We start from the raw sequence: 19,480 nt of genomic DNA on the forward strand, positions 1-19,480 counted from the left end.
AGGGGCCTCTATACCCACGTCTGTAAAACAGGAGTGAAGTATGGCGCTCAGGTGGACCCAGTGAGATTTAGTGAGCTGTGCAGTAGAACTTGGCACTGGGCCCTGGCAGGGCTGGGAGTGGAGGGGATGATTCTCACCTGTGCACAGGTTACAGGACCAAGGACCACACGTGACGGCTCTCGTTGGTCGGTGGAGGCTGTGTGTGTGTGAATGAGTGCTTGCATATGCATGAGTGTACATGAATGTGTATATTCGTATACGTGCGGGTGAGTGTACACGTGTGAGTGCATGAGTGTGCACGAATGTGTGTATTCGCATACGTGCGGGTGAGTGTACCCGTGTGAGTGCATGAGTGTGCACGAATGTGTATATTCGCATACGTGCGGGTGAGTGTACACGTGTGAGTGCATGAGTGTGCACGAATGTGTATATTCGCATACGTGCGGGTGAGTGTACACGTGTGAGTGCATGAGTGCACGAATGTGTATATTCGCATATGTGCGGGTGAGTGTACACGTGTGAGTGCACGAGTGTGCACGAATGTGTATATTCGCATACGTGCGGGTGAGTGTACACGTGTGAGTGCATGAGTGTGCATGAATGTGTATATCTGTATACGTGCGGGTGAGTGTACACGTGTGAGTGCATGAGTGTGCACGAATGTGTATATCTGTATACGTGCGGGTGAGTGTACACGTGTGAGTGCATGAGTGTGCATGAATGTGTATATCTGTATACGTGTGGGTGAGTGTACACGTGTGAGTGCATGAGTGTGCATGAATGTGTATATTCGTATACGTGCGGGTGGGTGTACACGTGTGAGTGCATGAGTGTGCACGAATGTGTATATTCGTATACGTGCGGGTGGGTGTACACGTGTGAGTGCATGAGTGTGCATGAATGTGTATATTCGTATACGTGCGGGTGAGTGTACACGTGTGAGTGCATGAGTGTGCATGAGAACATGAGAGCCAGGGCATGTAGGAAAATGAGTGCATGTAATGATATGGATGGTGTGAGTGATAAGTGCACATGCGTGAGTGTGACAGCGCACACAGACGAGTGTGTGAACAAGGGCACAGGGTGACCGACCTGGTATCTTCTCCCTTTGGGCTGGGTTCCCAGCCCCACCTTGCCCTCTGGGTCCCACAAATGGGACCAACCTGGTCACCACTAACAGTAAGTCCTTGACCCTGTGCTGGCTCCCTCGCCACAGCCAGGATGAGCCTGCAGGAGCCCAGTCTTCCTCCCACGCCCTGCTCTCATCCAGGGGTTCACACCCGTGGGCATGTGTAACCTTCCACACGTGAGCCATTCAGCTCATGTGCACGTCCTGTGTGACTGTGAGTGCACCACCTGTGACATGAACTGGGTGTGCAGAGACACAGCGCACATGAGGGCCTGCACAGGCCATGACCACACATGCCTCGGGGCTCATGGGGCCCCAGGGTGGTGGGAGCCACAGAGCCTGCGGTAAGTGGAACCCGATGAGCTGTCTCTGTAGGACTGAGCGCTTTTCACCTGCCTGCAGCACAGAAACAGAGACCTGGAGAGTGTATCCCAGGTGCCCCGCCTTCCCTAATGTGCACACCCACACGTGTGCACACACGCAAAGATCACATACTTTCTGGATGGGATCGTGGAGCCCAGCAGCCACCACCAGCCCATGTGTCTCCAGAGCCCTACCCCAGAGAGCAGCTGCAGGGGTGTCAGGGGACCCTGAGGTGTGGACTCCTCCGTACCCACTTTACACTGGAGGAGGTGGGAGCTCAGTGGAAGAAGGGCCTGGTGAGGATGTGAACCCAGGTCTGCAGCACTCTCGCTCACAGCTCCCACCCATCTTAACTGCCGACATGGCAGCAGCATGGTGACAGGTCCCCACCAGGGCGTCTGCCTCTAGAGAGGAAAGGACTGAGGCACCCAGAGAGCTGGCAGGAGTCCCCTGGAATGAATGAATGGAATTTAACCATCAGGTCCCTGGGAGAGGGGCTGGGCACTGAGAGACACGGGCAGGGAGGCCTGGCCAGCTAGGAGTGTGGGTGCCCCTTGCGGATGGCCCTTGGCTTTCGAGAGCATAGGTGGAACCGGAGTCTGCGAGCTGGGTTGAAATTCCCCAAGAGCTACATGGTCACCACGGCCTCCATGGCCCATCATCACCCTCAGCCTCAGCCGACACTGCCCCTTTCTGCTCTCAGCCCGGCCTGGCACAGGGCTCCTGGGCAAGTGCCACTCCCTGGCACAGGGCAGGGCTGGGTAGGGCAGAGGATAGTAGGGTGGCAGGGGTGGGCTTCCCCTTGGATGGCCCCTGGTCTGGAGAGGGGCTGTGGGTGTCAGCGTCCATCCCTGAAGCGAAGAATTCCCAGGGGAGACGAGGGTGCTGCACGGCCTGTCCTTGTCGTGACCTGCCTTCCTGCCCAGGGTCAGTTGATGATCACCTAAGAGCCTTCATCCTGCCCACAGTGGGACAGCAGCCAGGCAGGAACCAGCCCCTCACAGGCCTGCCCCTGCCTGGCCACTGAGCTGGACACATGTAGGACTGTAACCTGTCCCCCCAACTTTTCCTGCTGAGCCTTACTCAGGTGTGGAGACAGGAGAAGGTGGCAGGCTCCATCTGTCCTCCCAGTGGCTCCTCCCACTTCGACACACAGGCCAGGTCTTCTTATAGCTTTCAGGTGGTGGGGCGCAGTGGGGAGTGATGCCCCAGGGTAGGGGCTCTGTTTCAGCTTCGTGTGCCTTCCAGGCAACTCGGTCTCCATCACCACAGGGTGAACATTCCATCCTTCTTTTAGGGCTCTCTGGGTTGGGCCTGAGCTGGTGAAGCTGGGAGACAGTGACCATCTAGTGTGGTCAGTGTTAGGGGCAGAGAAGGCTATGCTAGGCCCAAAGGAGGGACACAGGACTTCAGAGAGGTTATGGAATAATGCCTGGAAGAGGGAATGCTTGAACTACCTCCTCCTTTATTTTTGGATTGATGCTCGTATACAGAAATAGCATTGATTTTTGTATGCTGATCTCGTATCCTACCACTTTGCTGCTCGTTCTAATAATTTTTTTTTTTTTTTTTTTTTTGAGACGGAGTTACCCAGGCTGGAGTGCAATGGCGTGATCTCGGCTCACCGCAACCTCCGCCTCCCGGGTTCAGGCAATTCTCCTGCCTCAGCCTCCTGAGTAGCTGGGATTACAGGCACGCGCCACCATGCCCAGCTAATTTTTTGTATTTTTAGTAGAGATAGGGTTTCACCATGTTGACCAGGATGGTCTTGATCTCTTGACCTCGTGATCCACCCGCCTCGGCCTCCCAAAGTGCTGGGATTACAGGCGTGAGCCACCACGCCTGGCCCATTCTAATAATTTTTAAGTGGGCTCCTTGGAATTTTCTATATGTAAACTCATCTAATCAGTGAATAATTGTACTTCTTTCTTTCCCTTTTGGATACCTTTTCTTTCTTTCTATTGTCTAATTACTCTGGTCAGAATCTGCAGTACTATGCTGAATAGAGGTAGAGCAGACATCTTTTCCTTGTTCCTGTTCTTGGGGGGAAAACTTTCAGTCTTTTACCACTAGCTATGTTAGCTGTGGGTTTTTCATAGATCCCTTTATCAGATTGAGGAAGTTCCTTTCTATTCCTGGTTTGCTGACTGTTTCTCTTATCATGAAGGAGTGTTGAGTTTTGTCAAATGCTTTTTCTTCATCTATTGAGATCATGTGGGTTTTGTCCTTTATTCTATTGATATAGTATGTTATGTTAATTGGTTTGAATATTAAACCATCCTTGCATTGCTGGGATAAATCCCACTTGGTGTAGAATCCGTTTTATGTGTTGCAGGATTCGGTTTGCTAGTATTTGGTTGAGAGCGTTTATGTATATATCCATAAGGGATATTGGTCTGTGGTTTTCTTGTGATGTCTTTGGTTTTGGTATTGGGATAATGCCGGCCTCATAGAATGAGTTCTGTCCTCTTCTGCTTTCTGGAAGTTTGTGAAGGATCCGTGTTCTTTTGAGCCAACTCCTGAGGGCTGGATTAGTTCAGTTTCAACTTTAGGCTGGGGCAATAGCATGGCCTGCAAGTGGCTGTTTTGTAGATTCAGATAACTGGAGCCACAGCGTCTGCTGGCATAGGAGCACAGAAGGTAGAGAGCAGGAGTGGCTGATCAGGAAGGGCCAGGTTGGCATGAGGAGGCCCTAGAGGTTTAGCACTGAGGAGTGATGGGAATGGTGTGCATGTTGATTCTGTGCTGGGTGGAGGGGGCTGGGGGCCAAGAAGCCCTGAGGAGAGGAAGTGGAGGGGTCTCCAAGAGGCAACTGAGAGGGGCCAGGATGGGTGGCTGGAAGGCGGAGGCAGCCTTGAGGCAGGCCAGACAAGGGCACTGGGAACAGAGGCACCGAGGTGGGACAGAGTCTCGAAGCCTGGGTGCAGTGGGAAGAAGCCCAGAGAGTGGCTCTGAGGCGGGGCCTTGAAACCAGGGGTGGGTGCGCAGGGTGGACAGCTAGATGAAGTCAGGCCCAGGCTGCTAGAGCCACACTGCACCTGACCCATCTTGGTGGCAGCCTGTGTGCAGGTGGAAGATGGAGGAGGCAGGATGCCTGGGAAGCCAGCAAGGGCCTCTGCTGGCCTTTGGCCAGCCCCAGGGAACTCTCTTGGGCGAGGCGCCTGCATATGGGCAAGCAGGTGGGAGCTGCCGAGGACCAGACCCCTGGCTCCTTGGAGAATCTCTAGCTCGAGGCCTGTGGAGTCCCCCAGGAAAGTGGAGAAAATGTGGGCGGGGTACGTGGTGGCTCCCTCGCCCCCGCCCGCCGCCCGCCCGTGCAGGTGCAGTTCTACAGAGGCCACTTTCCCGAGGGATGGGACCTGGGCGGGGCCTCAGAGCCGAGGCTCCGCGCCCGTCTCGGATTTCCAACCAAGTTGTCTGGACTCGCAGGCTTTGGGGGAGTGGAGCGGGAGGCCTCCTTTGCTCGATGCGAAGTCTTTTGGATTCCTTCTTGCACCGACAGACGTGGGCCTCCTGTCCCCAGCGCCCACCACCCTCCGTGCAGCGTGGGGAAACTGAGGCCCGCAGGGGGCGGCCGCGCAGGGTGACGCGCAGGGGGCGGGGCCGGGAGGGGCGGGCCCGGGATCCTCACCTGCCCGCCCCGTCCCCCGCCGAGAGGAGAGGAGCCGGCGGCTGCTGGGCCCGGGCCGGCGGGCGCGGCGGGCGCGGCGGGCATGGCGGGGTCGCGGCCGCGGAGCTGGGGCCGGCGGGAGGCGGGCGCCTGGGACGAGGCGGCGGCAGCGGCGGCCGGGGGACGCGGCCCGGGGCCGTGCCGGTGCGCGCAGGGGAGACGGGCGTGGGTCGCCCGAGGGAAGCCGGCCGTGCCCGCCGCGTGGACGCCGTGAGTACCGGGTCCCGACCCCTGATACCCGGCACCCGTGCCCCTAGCCTCGGGGTCCGGACCCCGCACCGCGAGCCCCGGATCCCGGCCGCGAGCCCCGGGCGCTGCTCGTGCGCCCAAGCGCTTCCTGCGGGAACAAAGGCGGGCGTGGGCCGCCCCGGCGGGCGGGCGTGGGGGGCTCCGGCCGGCACGGGGCTTGCCGGTCTGCGGGCAGCTCCCCGCGGGCGGGCTGGGCACGTGGCTCCCTCCCTCCTTCATTCTCACTACGGGGCTCCCTCTGGCTGGGCGAGGTGGGGCGGGCGCCGGGGTGTGGCGGCACCTTTGTTCCGAACCTAGGCCTGTGACTGGGGGCCCCGCGGCCGGGACCCGCCCCTGATCCCTCCCCACCCGGAGGGCCTGGCTTTGGGTGCAGAGGGGGCTGCTGGGGTCCAGCCTGGTGACCCGGGCCAAGGTCAGCAGAAGACTGCCTGAGGCCTTGGAGACGTCCCTTTTGCACTTTTGTTGGAGGGGGCTGGTTTGCTAAAAGCAGAGAGTACTTTTTTCTTTTCCTTTCTTTTTGAGACTGAGTCTCAGGCTGGAGTGCAGTGGTGCCATCTCGGCTCACTGCAACCTCTGCCTCCCAGGTTCAAGTGATTCTCCTGCCTCAGCCTCCTGTGTAGCTGGGATTACAGGCGCGAGCCACCGCGCCCGGCTAATTTTTTAATTTTTTTAGTAGAGACGGGTTTCACCATATTGCCCAGGCTGGTCTCGAACTCTTGACCTCAGGTGATCCGCCCACCTCGGCCTCTCAAAGTGCTGGCAGGCATGAGCCACAGCGCCTGGCCATGCTTTTCTTTTTATTTATTTCGTTTAATTTTTTTTTTTTTTTTTTTTTTTAAGCTCTAGCTCTGTTGCCCAGGCTGGAGAGCAGTGGCCAACCATAGCTTACTGCCTGCTGGAATTCCTGGTCAATCGATCCTCCTGCATCACCTCCTCCAGGGACTATAGGTGTGCACCACCAAGCCCAGCTAATTTTTTTTTTTTAGAGATGGTGGTCTCTGTATGTTGCCCAGGCTGGTCTTGAACACCTGAGCTCAAGTGATCTGCCTGCCTTGGCCTCCCAAAGTGCTGGGATTGCAGGCATGAGCCACCGCACCTGGCCTTATTTTATTTATTTATAGACAGTGTCTTCCTTTGTTGCTCAGGCTGGAGTCCAGGGGTATGGTCATAGCCCACTGCAGCCTCAAACTCCTGGGCTCAAGTGATCCTCCTGACTCAGCCTAGAGCAGCTGAGACTACAGATGTGCGCCACCGTGCCTAATTAAAAACATTTTATTTTGGTAGAGATGGGGTCTTGCTATGCTGCCCAGGCTTAGTTTTCTTTATATGTCTTTCTCGAGGGTTGGAGCTGTAGTGGAACGAGTCCCAGCCCCACTGGGCATCTGGGTCTCACCTTAGCTGCTCCACTAAGGGCTTAACAGGACACTGGCCATGTGCCTGCTCCCATCTAACTCCACTGGGGCCCCAGGAGGCACCCTGCCCGGGATGGAGTGAGGGCAGGCACAGAGCAAACAGCACAAGGTGGGGCTGCTGTTCACTGGGATCAGAGGTGAGGGAGACACTGGATTTAAGTTGGCAATGAGGGTGCCTAGCCAGAAGAGGGGACTCAGTCTGGGTCTTGGTGGACAAGTGGAAGTTCTCTGCATGGGAAGGGGTGGAGGTCATTTCAGGCAGAGGAGAAAACAGGAATCAGCATGGTGGATTTCAAGGAGAGCAGCTGGAGCATGTGTAAGGGGGGCTGGAGTAGGGGACAGGGCATGACGCTGGGTCCCGTGGGCCTGGGTCAGCCCAAGGCAGGCACTGGTCCTCCACTGACTGTGCACTGTGTAGCCCTCAGAGGGACGGGGAGTGATACCCCGCGCTGATGGGGTGGACAGCAGCCCGCCCACCCAATGGTGGTTAGTTACGGCCCCTGCTGACAACAGTGTGCTATGTGCCGGGCTGGGTGTGTCTTCCAGCAACCGAGGCTTGGAATCTCCCAGAAAGTCACACCAGGACGGGAGCCCAGGTCGTTAGGCCTGGGAACTGAGGGCTCTCGGCTGCTCGCTTACCTTTTCCTGTCTAGGCCCTTAGAGGCTCACCTGGCACTGGGACTTGGAGTAGCTACGGCCTGAGGTCTGACTTACCTGGGCTGGAGGTTTTCTGAGTTCGTTCGTCTCTACCCAGCTCCCACGGGGCCTTGCGCTCAGTCGGTGTGTGAGAATGAGCCAGTGGAGGTAAAAGGTTACACGCAGCGCTCAGGACCCTGGGTCGGGTGTGTGGCCGAGTGGACCAGGGGCTGACCGAGTGGATCTGGTGGCTCTATCTCTGCCTGGGGTCCTACCCAGAAGCCCAAGGCCTTCAGAAAAGGGGTTTCCTTGCCTGTCATGGCCTTACCTTCGCGCTGCCTCCTGGATCTTGGCAGTGTCCCCTGACCGTCTCCTGCCCGACCGTAGCTGAGCCGCATGCCTTTGTCCTTGATTGCAGCTTCATGGCGGCTGAGGAGATGCACTGGCCTGTCCCTATGAAGGCCATTGGTGCCCAAAACCTGCTAACTATGCCTGGGGGCGTGGCCAAGGCTGGCTACCTGCACAAGAAGGGCGGTACCCAGCTGCAGCTGCTCAAATGTGAGTCCCCGGGGTGGCAGGGAGCACAGCGGGAGGATATGGGGGCAGGGCTGGCCATGCCAGCGGGCATCCTCTCTGACCCTCCGCTTCCTCACATGGTGGGCCCTCTGGATTTTCCCAGCCCTCTCTGGTGGCTGGCACCCCTGGAAGACCTGAGGTTGGCCTTCCTAGCCCCCAGGACTGTAGCAGGGTCCAGGGTCGTGCACCTGGCGAGTGCTGGCCCACTGGCAAGCCTGCAGCCAGGCCCGGGGACCACAGGTGGCTACGTAGGTCTGGCCTCTGGTGCTGCCTTCCCTGAATCTGTGAGTGTTCAGTGAGTTAGTTTGTCACTTGGCCCACAGTGAACCTATATGCCAAGTCCTGGCTGGGTGCTGGACCTCTGGAGCTGCGTAATCCCAGGCTCTGGCCTCCAGGACAGCTGGCTGGGAGGAAGAAGGAGCCCTTAGGCTCGAGAAATGCCCAGATGCTGAGACACTGGAGGTCAAGAGCATCAGGGCCTGAGCAGCAGGTGTTCTCTGCCAGGGACTCCCTGGCCCTGGGCTGTCTGGTTGAGATGCCCAGGCTGGACTATTGGTTTCTGTGCAGGCACTGTTTGAGCTGCTCTCCTCTTTGCACAGACAGCCTCCTTGGAGGAGCTGTAACTGGCTTGCCTCCAGCCTGGGAGGAGCTGCTCAGGGCTGGGGCAGTGGAGCTGGGGTGATTTCACTGTGACTTTCCACCTGGAGGTGGCCCCACACCAGTGGATCTCACTGGCAAACTCTCTGGGCTCCTGAGCCTCCCTCTTTATTTTAGTTTTTTGAGACAGGGTCTTGCTCTGTTGCCTAGGCTGGAGTGTAGTGGCATTATCATGGGTCACTCAGCCTCCCAGGCTCAGACGATCCTCTCAGCTGGGATTACAAGCATGCCACTATACCCTGTTAGTTTTTTTAAAGTTTTTTGTAGAGATGGAGTTTCATTATGTTGCCCAGTCTGGCCTAGAGCTCATGAGCTCACACGATCCATCCACCTTGGCCTCCCAAAGTGCTGGGATTATAAAGCTGTGAGCTACTGCGTCCAGCCTATTTTTTATTTATTTTTATTTTTTATTTATTTCTTTTGTAGACACGGAGTCTCACTGTCACCCAGGCTGGAGTGCAGTGGTGCAATCTTGGCTCACTGCAACTTCTGCCTCCTGGGTTCCAGCGATTCTCCTGCCTCAGCCTCCTGAGTAGCTGGAACTACAGGTGCATGCCACCATGCACAGCTAGGTTTTGAGACAGTCTCGCTCTGTCACCCAGGCTGGAGTGCAGTGGCATAATTTTGGCTCACTGCAACCACTGACTCCTGGGTTCCAGCGATTCTCCTGCTTCAGCCTCCCGAGTAGCTGGGATTACAGGCGTGTGCCACTATGCCCAGGTAATTTTTGTATTTTTTTTTTTTTTTTTTTTTGAGACGGAGTTTCGCTCTTGTTACCCAGGCTGGAGTGCAATGGCGCAATCTCGGCTCACTGCAACCTCCGCCTCCTGGGTTCAGGCAATTCTCCTGCCTCAGCCTCCTGAGTAGCTGGGATTACAGGCACGCGCCACCATGCCCAGCTAATTTTTTGTATTTTTAGTAGAGACGGGGTTTCACCACATTGACCAGGATGGTCTCGATCTCTTGACCTCGTGATCCACCCGCCTCGGCCTCCCAAAGTGCTGGGATTACAGGTGTGAGCCACCGTGCCTGGCCCAATTTTTGTGTTTTTAGTAGAGACATGGTTTCACCATGTTGGTCAGGCTGGTCTCAAACTCCTGACCTTAGATGATCCGCCCGTCTTGGCCTCCCAAAGTGCTGGGATTACAGGCGTGAGCCACTGCACCCAGCCTATTTTTGACTTTTTTGAGATAATGTCTCACTGTGTCACCCGGACTGCAGTGCAGTGGCGTGAACACAGCTCACTGCAGCCTCAACCTCCTGGGCTCAAGTGATCCTCCCACCTCAGCCTACCAAGTAGCAGGTGCATGCCACCATGCCTGACTAGGTTTTGCGACAGTCTCGCTCTGTCACCCAGGCTGGAGTGCAGTGGCATGATTTTGGCTCACTGCAACCACTGACTCCCGGGTTCAAGTGATTCTCCTGCCTCAGCCTCCTAAGTAGCTGGGATCACAGGCATGCGCCACCACACCCAGCTAATTTTTGTATTTTTAGTAGAAACGGGGTTTTACCATGTTGGCCAGGCTGGTCTTGAACTCCTGACCTCAGGTGATCCACCCGCCCTGGCCTCTCAAAGTGTTGAGATTACAGGCGTGAGCCACTGTGTGCGGCCTTGGTCCCCATCTTGTAACTCTGGGGTGGAGGGAGCCTCCAGCAGTCCTGCAGCACCCAGCAAGTCAGCCGTGGCCTCCCTGGGCCTCTGGTCCTGGCTCTGTCCTTCCTCGTGGTAGCTCCACACAGCCCCCCACTTCTTTGTGGGCAGCCAGGCCTGTCCTCTGGTGGCGCTCTGGGGCCAGCCAGTGTGCCCACAGACTTTCCCGTATTTGGCCCCAGAGTAGGCTCCTGGGGAGGGGGCAGCATGCCAGCCTTGCTCCCTGCTCTTCCATTCGGCGAGACCTGGAGGCAGGAGACCTGGCCCCAAGTTGCCCTGGGGCGGGTCCTCACAGTGGGTCTTGGCAGCTGCCCCTCCAGGCTCCCCCTGCCCTTGCCACCTCCCACAGGGCCCCTGCGCTTTGTCATCATCCACAAGCGCTGCGTCTACTACTTCAAGAGCAGCACCTCCGCCTCTCCGCAGGGCGCCTTCTCCCTGAGTGGCTATAACCGGTAAGTGCCCGTCCTGCCTGCTGACCTCGGGCCCTCACGGCCAGCGGGTCCCTCCCAGCAGAGCCCTGACTGGGCTTGCCCCTCATTCCCACCCAAGGAAAGTGGTTTCTTGAAGCAGCTTTCGTGCCCATCCCCTGCCCTCCCCACCCAGCCTCCATGGTGCCTCGCCCTCTGTGCGTGTCCTGCCCTCAGGCCCAGGACCCCGGATGTGCCAGGTCTTCCTGTGTCTTCATGCACAGGTCCCAGGGTCCTGGACAGCCTGCTCTGCAGAGTCTCCCCTCGGCCACCACCAGTGACTTCCGCATCCCTTTCCCTCCCTGCCTTGCCCCTTCACCCACCGTGGCCTCTTTCCAGGCCACTCAGACCCCAGCCAGCCCAGGCCCTGTCCCAAACTCAGGCCTGGCCCCAGGATTTCCTGCTCCAGGGTCAGTTCCCAGCTTCACACGTGTCCTGGGCTAGGCTCTACCCCGTGATGAGCCGTGAACTGCCCTCAAGGGCCTTCTGTGCTAACAGGCAGGCGGACAGTGGCCAGGTGGCAGGTGGGCGGTGGCCAGGTGGCAGGTGTGTGAGGGATGCACTGGCACAGCCATGGCCTGGCCCCCCGCAGAGGGTTAGTGCTGGCACCGGGCTCTGGTTCTGGGTGCTGCCTCACCGGAGCCCTGCACCCCACAGCATTCGTCTGTGCCTCTTACCACCCCTTAAGGGCCCAGCCCCTCCTGCCTATGAGGAACCACGGGTCACATGGTAGTCATGGGACTTGCTGACGTGGATGATCTTGAAGGGGATAACATGTCAGTAGTGGGACCTTCGGAGCGACTCTAGGCCTGGCCCGCACCCTGGTCACAGCCTTGGTAGGGCAGCCTTGCCAGAGCACCCAGCCCAGTGCCAGGCCCCCAGGCTGGCATGGGGCACTGGCAGACGGAGGGAGGAGTCTCAAGGACCCTGTGGGCATGGAGCAGGCCCCATGGAGCAGGCCCCGGGCCTCCGGGGTCCCCGGGGGAAGGTCATTGCCTTTCTGCAGATGGACACTTTGCCTTCCAGCCTCCAGCATGTGTCAGCCACGCCATGAACCCTGGGCCCAGTGGCAGACACGGTCATGCCCCAAGGAATTGTCTAGCCCATCAGGGAATGCTGGGCCTGATGGGCCAGGCTCTGACGGGCCGGATGAGTGCACCTACCTCAGTACCTGGCTGGCAGGGCTCCCACACAGTAAACTTTGATCTCAGTGCAAACCTCACGTCCTGGCTGTGTGCGTGGGCCACAGAGCAGTCACGAGTCATTCCCTAAAATGCACGCAGGGCTGCCGCTGGGCTGCAGGGGCACGGAGCTCTGTGGGGCCCGCAGGCAGGCCAAGCAGGCCCGGGCAAGTGGGGCCAGAGGCGGGAGGGTGGTGTCCATGTAAAGCGGCATTGGCGGCCATCAAGGGGGTGTGTCCTCGTCTGCTGCTCACCACTGCTCCCAGAAGCCCGCTCATCAGCCCTCTTCCGTGCCCCTCCCTGCCCCCTTACACCTGCCTGGGGGCCCCCACCGGGCTCCATGCCCCTGCAGCCCAGCAGCCAGGGCCCACCCAGGTCTGTCCGCTTCCGTTGGGGTGTGGTGCAGGAGCAGAGAGACTCGTTCACGGGTGGGGGCTGTGGGAGGCCATCCCTGCAGCTGTGAGCCAGGCTGTGACCCTGGCGCCGTGCCCTCAGGGTGATGCGGGCGGCTGAGGAGACCACGTCCAACAACGTTTTCCCCTTCAAGATCATCCACATCAGCAAGAAGCACCGCACGTGGTTCTTCTCCGCCTCCTCTGAGGACGAGCGCAAGGTGACTGGGGGTGTGGGCCTGCAGGCACCAGGCTGGACCCGCCTTGGGCTCCCGGTCCTAGGGCGCTGGCCTCTCAGCTCCAGCAAGGAGCAGCTGTGGCTGGGACACAGGGAGCTGGGTCGCTGCTGCCGCAGACGCATCCCCATGCCCAGAGCCTGGTGCCAGCGCCCACACAAGGAACATGCTGTCCCGGGAGGTGCCCCTGTGGGCTGAGGGGATACACACAGTCATGCTGTACCCAGCAGGGTCGCCTCCCCTGACCTTGGGAGTCACAGCAGAGCAGGTGGGGCAGTGAGGGTGGAGAGGTGCTGTGGGGCCCGCCCTGGTGGCACCGTGCCCACCGCAGCCCCGCTGACCTGCAGAGCTGGATGGCCTTGCTGCGCAGGGAGATTGGCCACTTCCACGAGAAGAAGGACCTGCCCCTGGACACCAGGTGACCCTGGGCCTGGGGCATACCGGGTGGTGGGGGTCCCTGGACTCCTGGGCCTGACCTGGGCGTCTGCCTCCCAGCCCTGGACTTGGCACAGTATCCCCTCCTTCAACGTTTCCTGGAGGTGCCAGTTGGGCCGCGTGTGTGGTCGTGCACGCGTCTCTCTGCTCCTGTCTACCTCCAGCCTGTCTTGCACGTCTGTTTCTGTGTCACCACTGTGGGTAGTTCCTGTTGGGGTCATGGGTGTTTCCACGTCCCCGGCCAGGGAGGCCCAGAACGGCAGCATCTGGGTGCTTTGCATTCCCAGCCCCCTACCCCACCCTGGCTCACTCGGAGTGAGACCAGAACGGATCTCCAGGCAGAGCGCCACAGGGCAGTCCAAGCCTTGGCAGTCTTCCCTTGAGCTGGCCCAATGCACAGTAGATACTCTCTGGGCTGGAACTGCCTGTCCTGAGACGTGCGGAGGGAACAGACCTTCCGGTCCTTTCACAGACGGGGACAGGAGGCCCGGGGAGGGCTGGGCACACTCAAGGCTGCCCTGCAGGTCCCTGCCTGACCCCGAGCTCCTGGCCCCTGTTCCAAGCTGTCCTGCCTTGGGCCCAGCCCAGCATCGCCCAACCCTGTTGAGGCAGGAGCAGGTGGAGATGTGGGCGTGGCCAGGGTGGCCATCCTTTTGGGGCAGGAGGGGTAGCAAGTGGCCGCAGGGGCATGGAATGGCGGCACCACAGCCTCCAGTTCCTGAGTCTGTCCTTGTAACTGTGTGTGTATGTCCACGTGTTGCTGTGTGTCTTTGTGTGCATGTCTGTGCTTGTCTTGTGTCTGTGTTTATCTGTGTACCTGCACGTCTGTGTGATGGGGTCCTTGTGTCTGTGTGTCTACATGTCTGTGCGTGTCCCTGTGTCTTTGTGTGTATATCCATGTCTGTGTCCCTGTGTCCCTGTGTGTGCATGTGTGTACACGTGCCCCTCTGTGAATCTGTTGGCGTATCCATGTGTGTGCCTGTGTGTACCTTTGTGTGAGCGTCAAGGGACCTCCCAGGGCTGGTGCTCACTGTGCACCCCGACCCACCCTGCGTTGCAGTGACTCCAGCTCAGACACAGACAGCTTCTACGGTGCAGTCGAGCGGCCTGTGGATATCAGCCTCTCCCCATACCCGACGGACAATGAAGGTGAGGTCTTACTCTGCATCCGCTGCCCGTCCACCTGTCCTCACCTGGCCGCTGACAGTGAGGGGCCCAGCCCTCCTCTCGGCCGCTGCGGAGGAGAGGGAGGTGTGTTGGGCTGTGCTCTTTGGCAGAGCGCAGTGGCATCCAGGGCCCTGGCCTTTGGCAGCAGGGTCTGGACTCACAGTCCGCCCAGCCGGTGCTCGCCCCCTGCCTCCTGGGATCAGCTGTGCACGGAGCATTGCCTGGAGACTGGTCCGGGGCCGCTTTGGCCCTCACCCCCCGCCCCTCCCACGCAGACTATGAGCATGATGACGAGGACGACTCCTACATGGAGCCCGACTCCCCGGAGCCCGGAAAGCTTGAGGGTAGGTGGGGCCGGTGGGCCTGGGGAGCTGTGGGTGTGTGAGAAGCAGGGGCTGGGACCAAGAGCAGAGCCCCTCTGAGGCTGGGGATGCTGGCCCAGGTACCGCCCTGGGTGGCCTCTGTTTCTCTTCTGTGGCCCAAGTATTCTGAGGATTGGAGCGGAAGAGGCGTACCTGCCGCCAGCTCGGCTTATCTGCTCTTCCCACCTCCCAGGAGGCGGGGTGGGTACACGGCGGTGCCAGGTGGAGCCAGGGCGGCCCTGGAGGCTGAGGATGGGGAAGGAAGCGTGTTGAGGAGCGCACAGACTCAGGGCCAGTCCATGTCCCCATGGCTGCCAGCTCGTGTGGATGCTGCTGCAGGCCAGGTTATGCCCTACCCCACCCCACCCCACCCCAGCATCCATCCACCTGCAGCACACAGCCCAGTCAAGGAGACAGGCTGAGACAGGTGGTCCCACGTGGATGATGGAAGCGCGAGCTGGGTGGGGAGGATGTGCCTCTGTCCTCCTCTGTCCCCTCCCTCCTTTCTTCCCTCCCCATTATCTCTCCAGCCCTCTCATCTGGTCAGTTTCCTTATGTCTGGGGCTGAGCCCTGATCCTTCCGTCTTCCACGCACCCGCCCTGCCTCTTTCTTTTTCTGCCCCGTCCTCACTGACCTGGCCTCTGCTAACTCCAGCCCCCGACCCCGTGTCCTCTCTGCCGCCCGTCCCCTTTCACCTTCAGGGTCTCCGGTCCAGCCCCTCTTCTCCTGTGACTCCCTCCCTCCTTCCCTCTGGGGCCCCAGTGCCAACAGTCCTTCAGCCCACCAGGATCTGCCAGCTGCTTGCCTCAGTTTCCTTCCATGCAGAGCTCTCATCCCACAGTGTTCGCCACGCCCATCCCCTTGCCTGCACACTCCTGCCTCCGGTCTTAGCCTGGCTGGCCCAGCCCTGGTGAGCTCAGGCTCCGTCTGCCCCGCCCTGAGCTGAGGCCCAGCGAGGCTAGAGACGGGCCTGGGGAGCCGCCAGGGCTCTCCCTCCCTCTGGACCCCCTTCGACCTCTCCCCAAAACATTTCTCATCCAGGACTCCTGTGGCCTCCCCATTCCCAGTTCCAGCGGTCAGTCCTGAGCCAGCCCAGCCTGGCACCTGCCTTGTTCCTCGCCTGCCCGTCTTCCAGGCGCCCCATGCCCCCAGGGTCTTCTGCCTCCTCAGCTCCTGTGCCGGCCCCGTAAGGGATACCTGGGGCTCAGGCCTCACTCCTCTCCAGAATTCCCCGGGTGATACCCAGGTCATCTGCAGGCTGCTGGCTCTGACTCATGTCCAGCCAGGACCCCTGAATTCTGCACTCATGCCCTGACCATCCCCCTGCGTCCCCTGGTGTCTCACAGCTTTCTGGACTTGTTCTGAACAAACACAGGCCTTTACCTTCCTCGCAGCAGCTCCTCCGCCCTGTCCTTTGGAATTCTGTCCTCCCTCCCGCTCCGGCCAAGCCCTGAGGTCCTCCTTGACTTCCTTTCACTTCTTTCCACCTCTGGGAACCCGATGGCTCCTCAGGTGTCTTCTAGGCTTCAGGAAGCGTCCACAGGCTGCCATAGGGAGGATGGATGGGGACAACTGGGGGCGGTGGGTGGTCTGGGACCCTGGGGAAGGCAGGATGGGAGTGCTGGGTGTTGGGCTGCAGGGGTGGGCAGGCCGTGGGTGGGCCTACCACGGGTCACACTCCTGGTTGGCCCTGCCGACCATTGCCAGCAGAGGGTAGTGTTGGCCCAGCCTCTGTCAGGGTCCAACATGGGTCTCTTTGCTCTGCAGATGCCCTGACACACCCACCGGCCTACCCACCACCCCCAGTGCCTGTGCCCAGGAAGCCAGCCTTCTCTGACATGCCCCGGGCCCACTCCTTTACCTCCAAGGGCCCTAGTCTCCTGCTGCCACCCCCACCCCCTAAGCACGGCCTCCCAGATGTTGGCCTGGCTGCCGAGGACTCCAAGAGGAACCCACTGGGCCTGAGGCGGGCTGAGCCTTGCCCCAGGGTACCCGCTACCTCCCGGAGGATGAGCGACCCCCCAGTGGGCAGTGTGCCCACCACACCCGGCCTTCGGAAACCCCCTTGCTTCCGAGAGAGTGCCAGCCCCACCCCGGAGCCCTGGAGCCCTGGCCACGGGGCCTGCTCCACTTCCAGTGCCACCACCCTGGCCACTGCCACCTCCAGAAACTGTGACAAACTCAAGTCCTTCCATCTGTCCCCAAGGGGACCGCCCACATCTGAGCCCCCACCTGTGCCAGCCAACAAGCCCAAGTTCTTGAAGACAGCTGAAGAGGACACCCCGAGGGAGGTGGCCAAGCCCGGACTCTTTGTACCCCCCGTGGCTCCCCGACCTCCTGCGCTGAAACTGCCAGTGCCTGAGGCCACAGCACGGCCTGCAGTCCTGCCCAGGCCGGAGAAGTCGCAGCTCCCCCACCTCCAGTGAGTTTGTGTGGTGACTGGAAGCCCTGGTCTGGCCTCTGATGGGCACTCTGCCCACCCCCCACCCCTGGCACTCTTAGCCCATGACGCGGTACCGGGTGCAAGGATGGGAAGGTTCCCTGATGCCTCCAGTCTGCTTTGGTGAAGCGTGGAGCACGTCCATGACAGTCCTGAAGCCTGCTGGAAATGCTTTGGTTTTTTTTTTTTCTTTTTGAAACAGGGTCTCATTCTGGTACCCAAGCTGGAGTGCAGTGGTACAATCTCAGCTCACTGCAACCTCCGCCTCCCGGGTTTAAGTGATTTCTTGCCTCAGACTCCCAAAGCGCTAGGACTACAGGCACCTGCCAACACGCCCGGCTAATTTTTTGTATTTTTAGTAGAGATGACCAGGTTGGTCTTGAACTCCTGGCCTCAAGTGATTCATCTGCCTCAGCTTCCCAAAGTGCTGGGATTACAGGCGTGAGCCACTGCGTTCAGCTGAAATGTTTTCTGCTTTATTTCTGGGAAGTGCCAGGAGACCAGTTTGTTCCCCCATTCCCACAGAGTCACCCACACCAATGGCTGTGGTCAAAGGCATTTGGGCCCCAGGCAGGCTTCGTGCTTTGCCTGGCAGGCAAAGGCTCCAGGAACTGCAGGGCAGGCTTTGCATGGGTGTGCTGGCTGCACGCACACCCCCGAATGCCCTTGCCCACCCGCGAGTGCCCTTCTCCTAGGGCTCTGCACACACCTGTGAGACAACCGCTGCTTGTGTGGACGCGCCTGTGAGCCGCCCTGGCCACGCTCGTGGTTCTGGTTAACAAGGGCTGCAGAGGTGCAGATGCTCGGAAGGCACAGCGGTCCAGGGCTCAGCCGCACCCACAAGCTGGCCGCCCATGCTGGCGTGGCTCCGTTAATCCTCCCTAGAGCCTTTGAGGCTTTGCTGAGCGGGACCACCTAGCCACACAGGGAGGCGTGCAGGACTGTCCCATGGGCGTCCCCTGGGATCACATTGCATTGTTCATCTAGTTCACATCTTCCACTCCCCTGTGGCTCTGAGTGGGCTGTGATTTGGCCAAGGCCAGACCTGCCCTCCCCAAGAGCGTCCAGAGCACTTGGTCATGGTGTGGACACTGAGCTTGGGCCCTCGGGCCCCCCTTGCCAGCATCCATGGCAGCCCTCAGGTGTCAGGCGATTCCTGCTGCCCCAGGACGGTCACCACGAACCAACCTCTCCTGGATCTCTGTTGTCCTGGGCCTTTTATGGTCACAGGGGCCATAGCAGGCAGCTTGTGTCCTCACACAGGGCGGAGTGGGGAGGGGAGCAGAGGGTGGCCTGCCCCGTGTCTGACTGTGAAATGGTCCTGCCTTTCTCTCCCTACTCCTCCAGGCGATCGCCCCCCGATGGGCAGAGTTTCAGGAGCTTCTCCTTTGAAAAGCCGCGGCAACCCTCGCAGGCTGACAGTGATGGGGAGGACTCAGACGAGGACTATGAGAAGGCAAGGCTGAGCAGCGAGCCCAGGTCCCCGTGGCCAGTAGATGGACAGGTGGTGGGAGAGCCATAGGCCAGGACAGCCCCTCACCGGCCATCCTGAGCGAAGAGCCCCCAGAACCCGGGATCCTAGGGGAGCGCAGCACCAAGCAAAGCCCCGGATCCTGGGACCGGTGGCTGCTGTCGGGGAGTGGTGGTGCGGGGGGATGACTCCGACCTTGGCACTGACACCATCAGCCTCTTGCAGGTGCCACTCCCCAACTCGGTCTTCATCAACACCACGGAATCCTGCGAAGTGGAAAGGTCAGCAAAGCCCTGCATGTGCTGGGTCCCCCGCTGCACCCCGTCTTCCTGCTGCTCTGTCCCCCTCACTAGCTTCTGTGCTGGGGGGTTGCTGGCACAAGCACATGGCCCTGTGTGCAGCAGAAACCAGAGGAGTGGGCCCCTGCTCTGTCTGTTGCCCCACTGACACCCTGGCTGGGCTGGGCTCTGCCGGGCTGGTTCCCCAGCCTCACGGCAGCCGGACACCCTTAGCACCTGAGACCTACAACAGCGAGGGGACAGAAAGCCAGGCTTGGGAGCGGGGCGGGAGGGTCCCCGTGGAAGCTGCCTGCGGAGGGCTCACCCGCCAATATGACTGTCTTATTTTAGGCTGTTCAAGGCCACCAGCCCCCGGGGAGAGCCCCAGGATGGACTCTACTGCATCCGGAACTCCTCTACCAAGTTGGGGAAGGTAGGTGCCTGGGGAAGATGCCCAGCGCTCCATGCTGTTGGCCCCTCTGCCTCTCCAGGCACCCAGGCTGTGGGCGGGCCCAGGACTCCCCAGTTCCTAGACCACTCCCCTTGTGGACTCTTACTTGGCGTCTCAGCCGAATTCTCTGCCCAGCAGCGCCCCCCAGTCTATTCTCTAATGGATCTCCATCTGCAAAGTGGGGGCAGTGATGGCCACCTCCCAGTGGGGGCCAGGACTCAGGTGGGGTAGGGCTCTGCACTGGGGTTGGGGAGGC

At 59.9% G+C, this 19,480-nt stretch overlaps 1 protein-coding gene across 3 annotated transcripts in view; it reads left to right on the forward strand.

The window, feature by feature from the left end:
- Positions 1 to 19,480, forward strand: part of SH3BP2 (SH3 domain binding protein 2) — a 42,411-nt gene that overhangs the window by 19,811 nt on the left and 3,120 nt on the right. For all 3 annotated transcript variants that reach the window (XM_021666990.2, XM_012466855.3, XM_012466854.2), the window contains exons 2-11: positions 7,878 to 8,017; positions 10,693 to 10,795; positions 12,487 to 12,604; positions 12,967 to 13,037; positions 14,115 to 14,203; positions 14,497 to 14,565; positions 16,352 to 17,006; positions 18,372 to 18,480; positions 18,721 to 18,776; positions 19,125 to 19,206. In XM_021666990.2, the coding sequence (XP_021522665.1) occupies positions 7,882 to 8,017; positions 10,693 to 10,795; positions 12,487 to 12,604; positions 12,967 to 13,037; positions 14,115 to 14,203; positions 14,497 to 14,565; positions 16,352 to 17,006; positions 18,372 to 18,480; positions 18,721 to 18,776; positions 19,125 to 19,206 (1,488 nt within the window). In that variant the 5' untranslated portion in view covers positions 7,878 to 7,881. The remainder of the gene's footprint in view (positions 1 to 7,877; positions 8,018 to 10,692; positions 10,796 to 12,486; positions 12,605 to 12,966; positions 13,038 to 14,114; positions 14,204 to 14,496; positions 14,566 to 16,351; positions 17,007 to 18,371; positions 18,481 to 18,720; positions 18,777 to 19,124; positions 19,207 to 19,480) is intronic.

The sequence above is a fragment of the Aotus nancymaae genome, unplaced genomic scaffold, assembly GCF_030222135.1.
Source record: "Aotus nancymaae isolate 86718 unplaced genomic scaffold, 86718_ANA_hifiasm-v0.15.2.pri h1tg000006l, whole genome shotgun sequence".
Taxonomy (NCBI): domain Eukaryota; kingdom Metazoa; phylum Chordata; class Mammalia; order Primates; family Aotidae; genus Aotus; species Aotus nancymaae.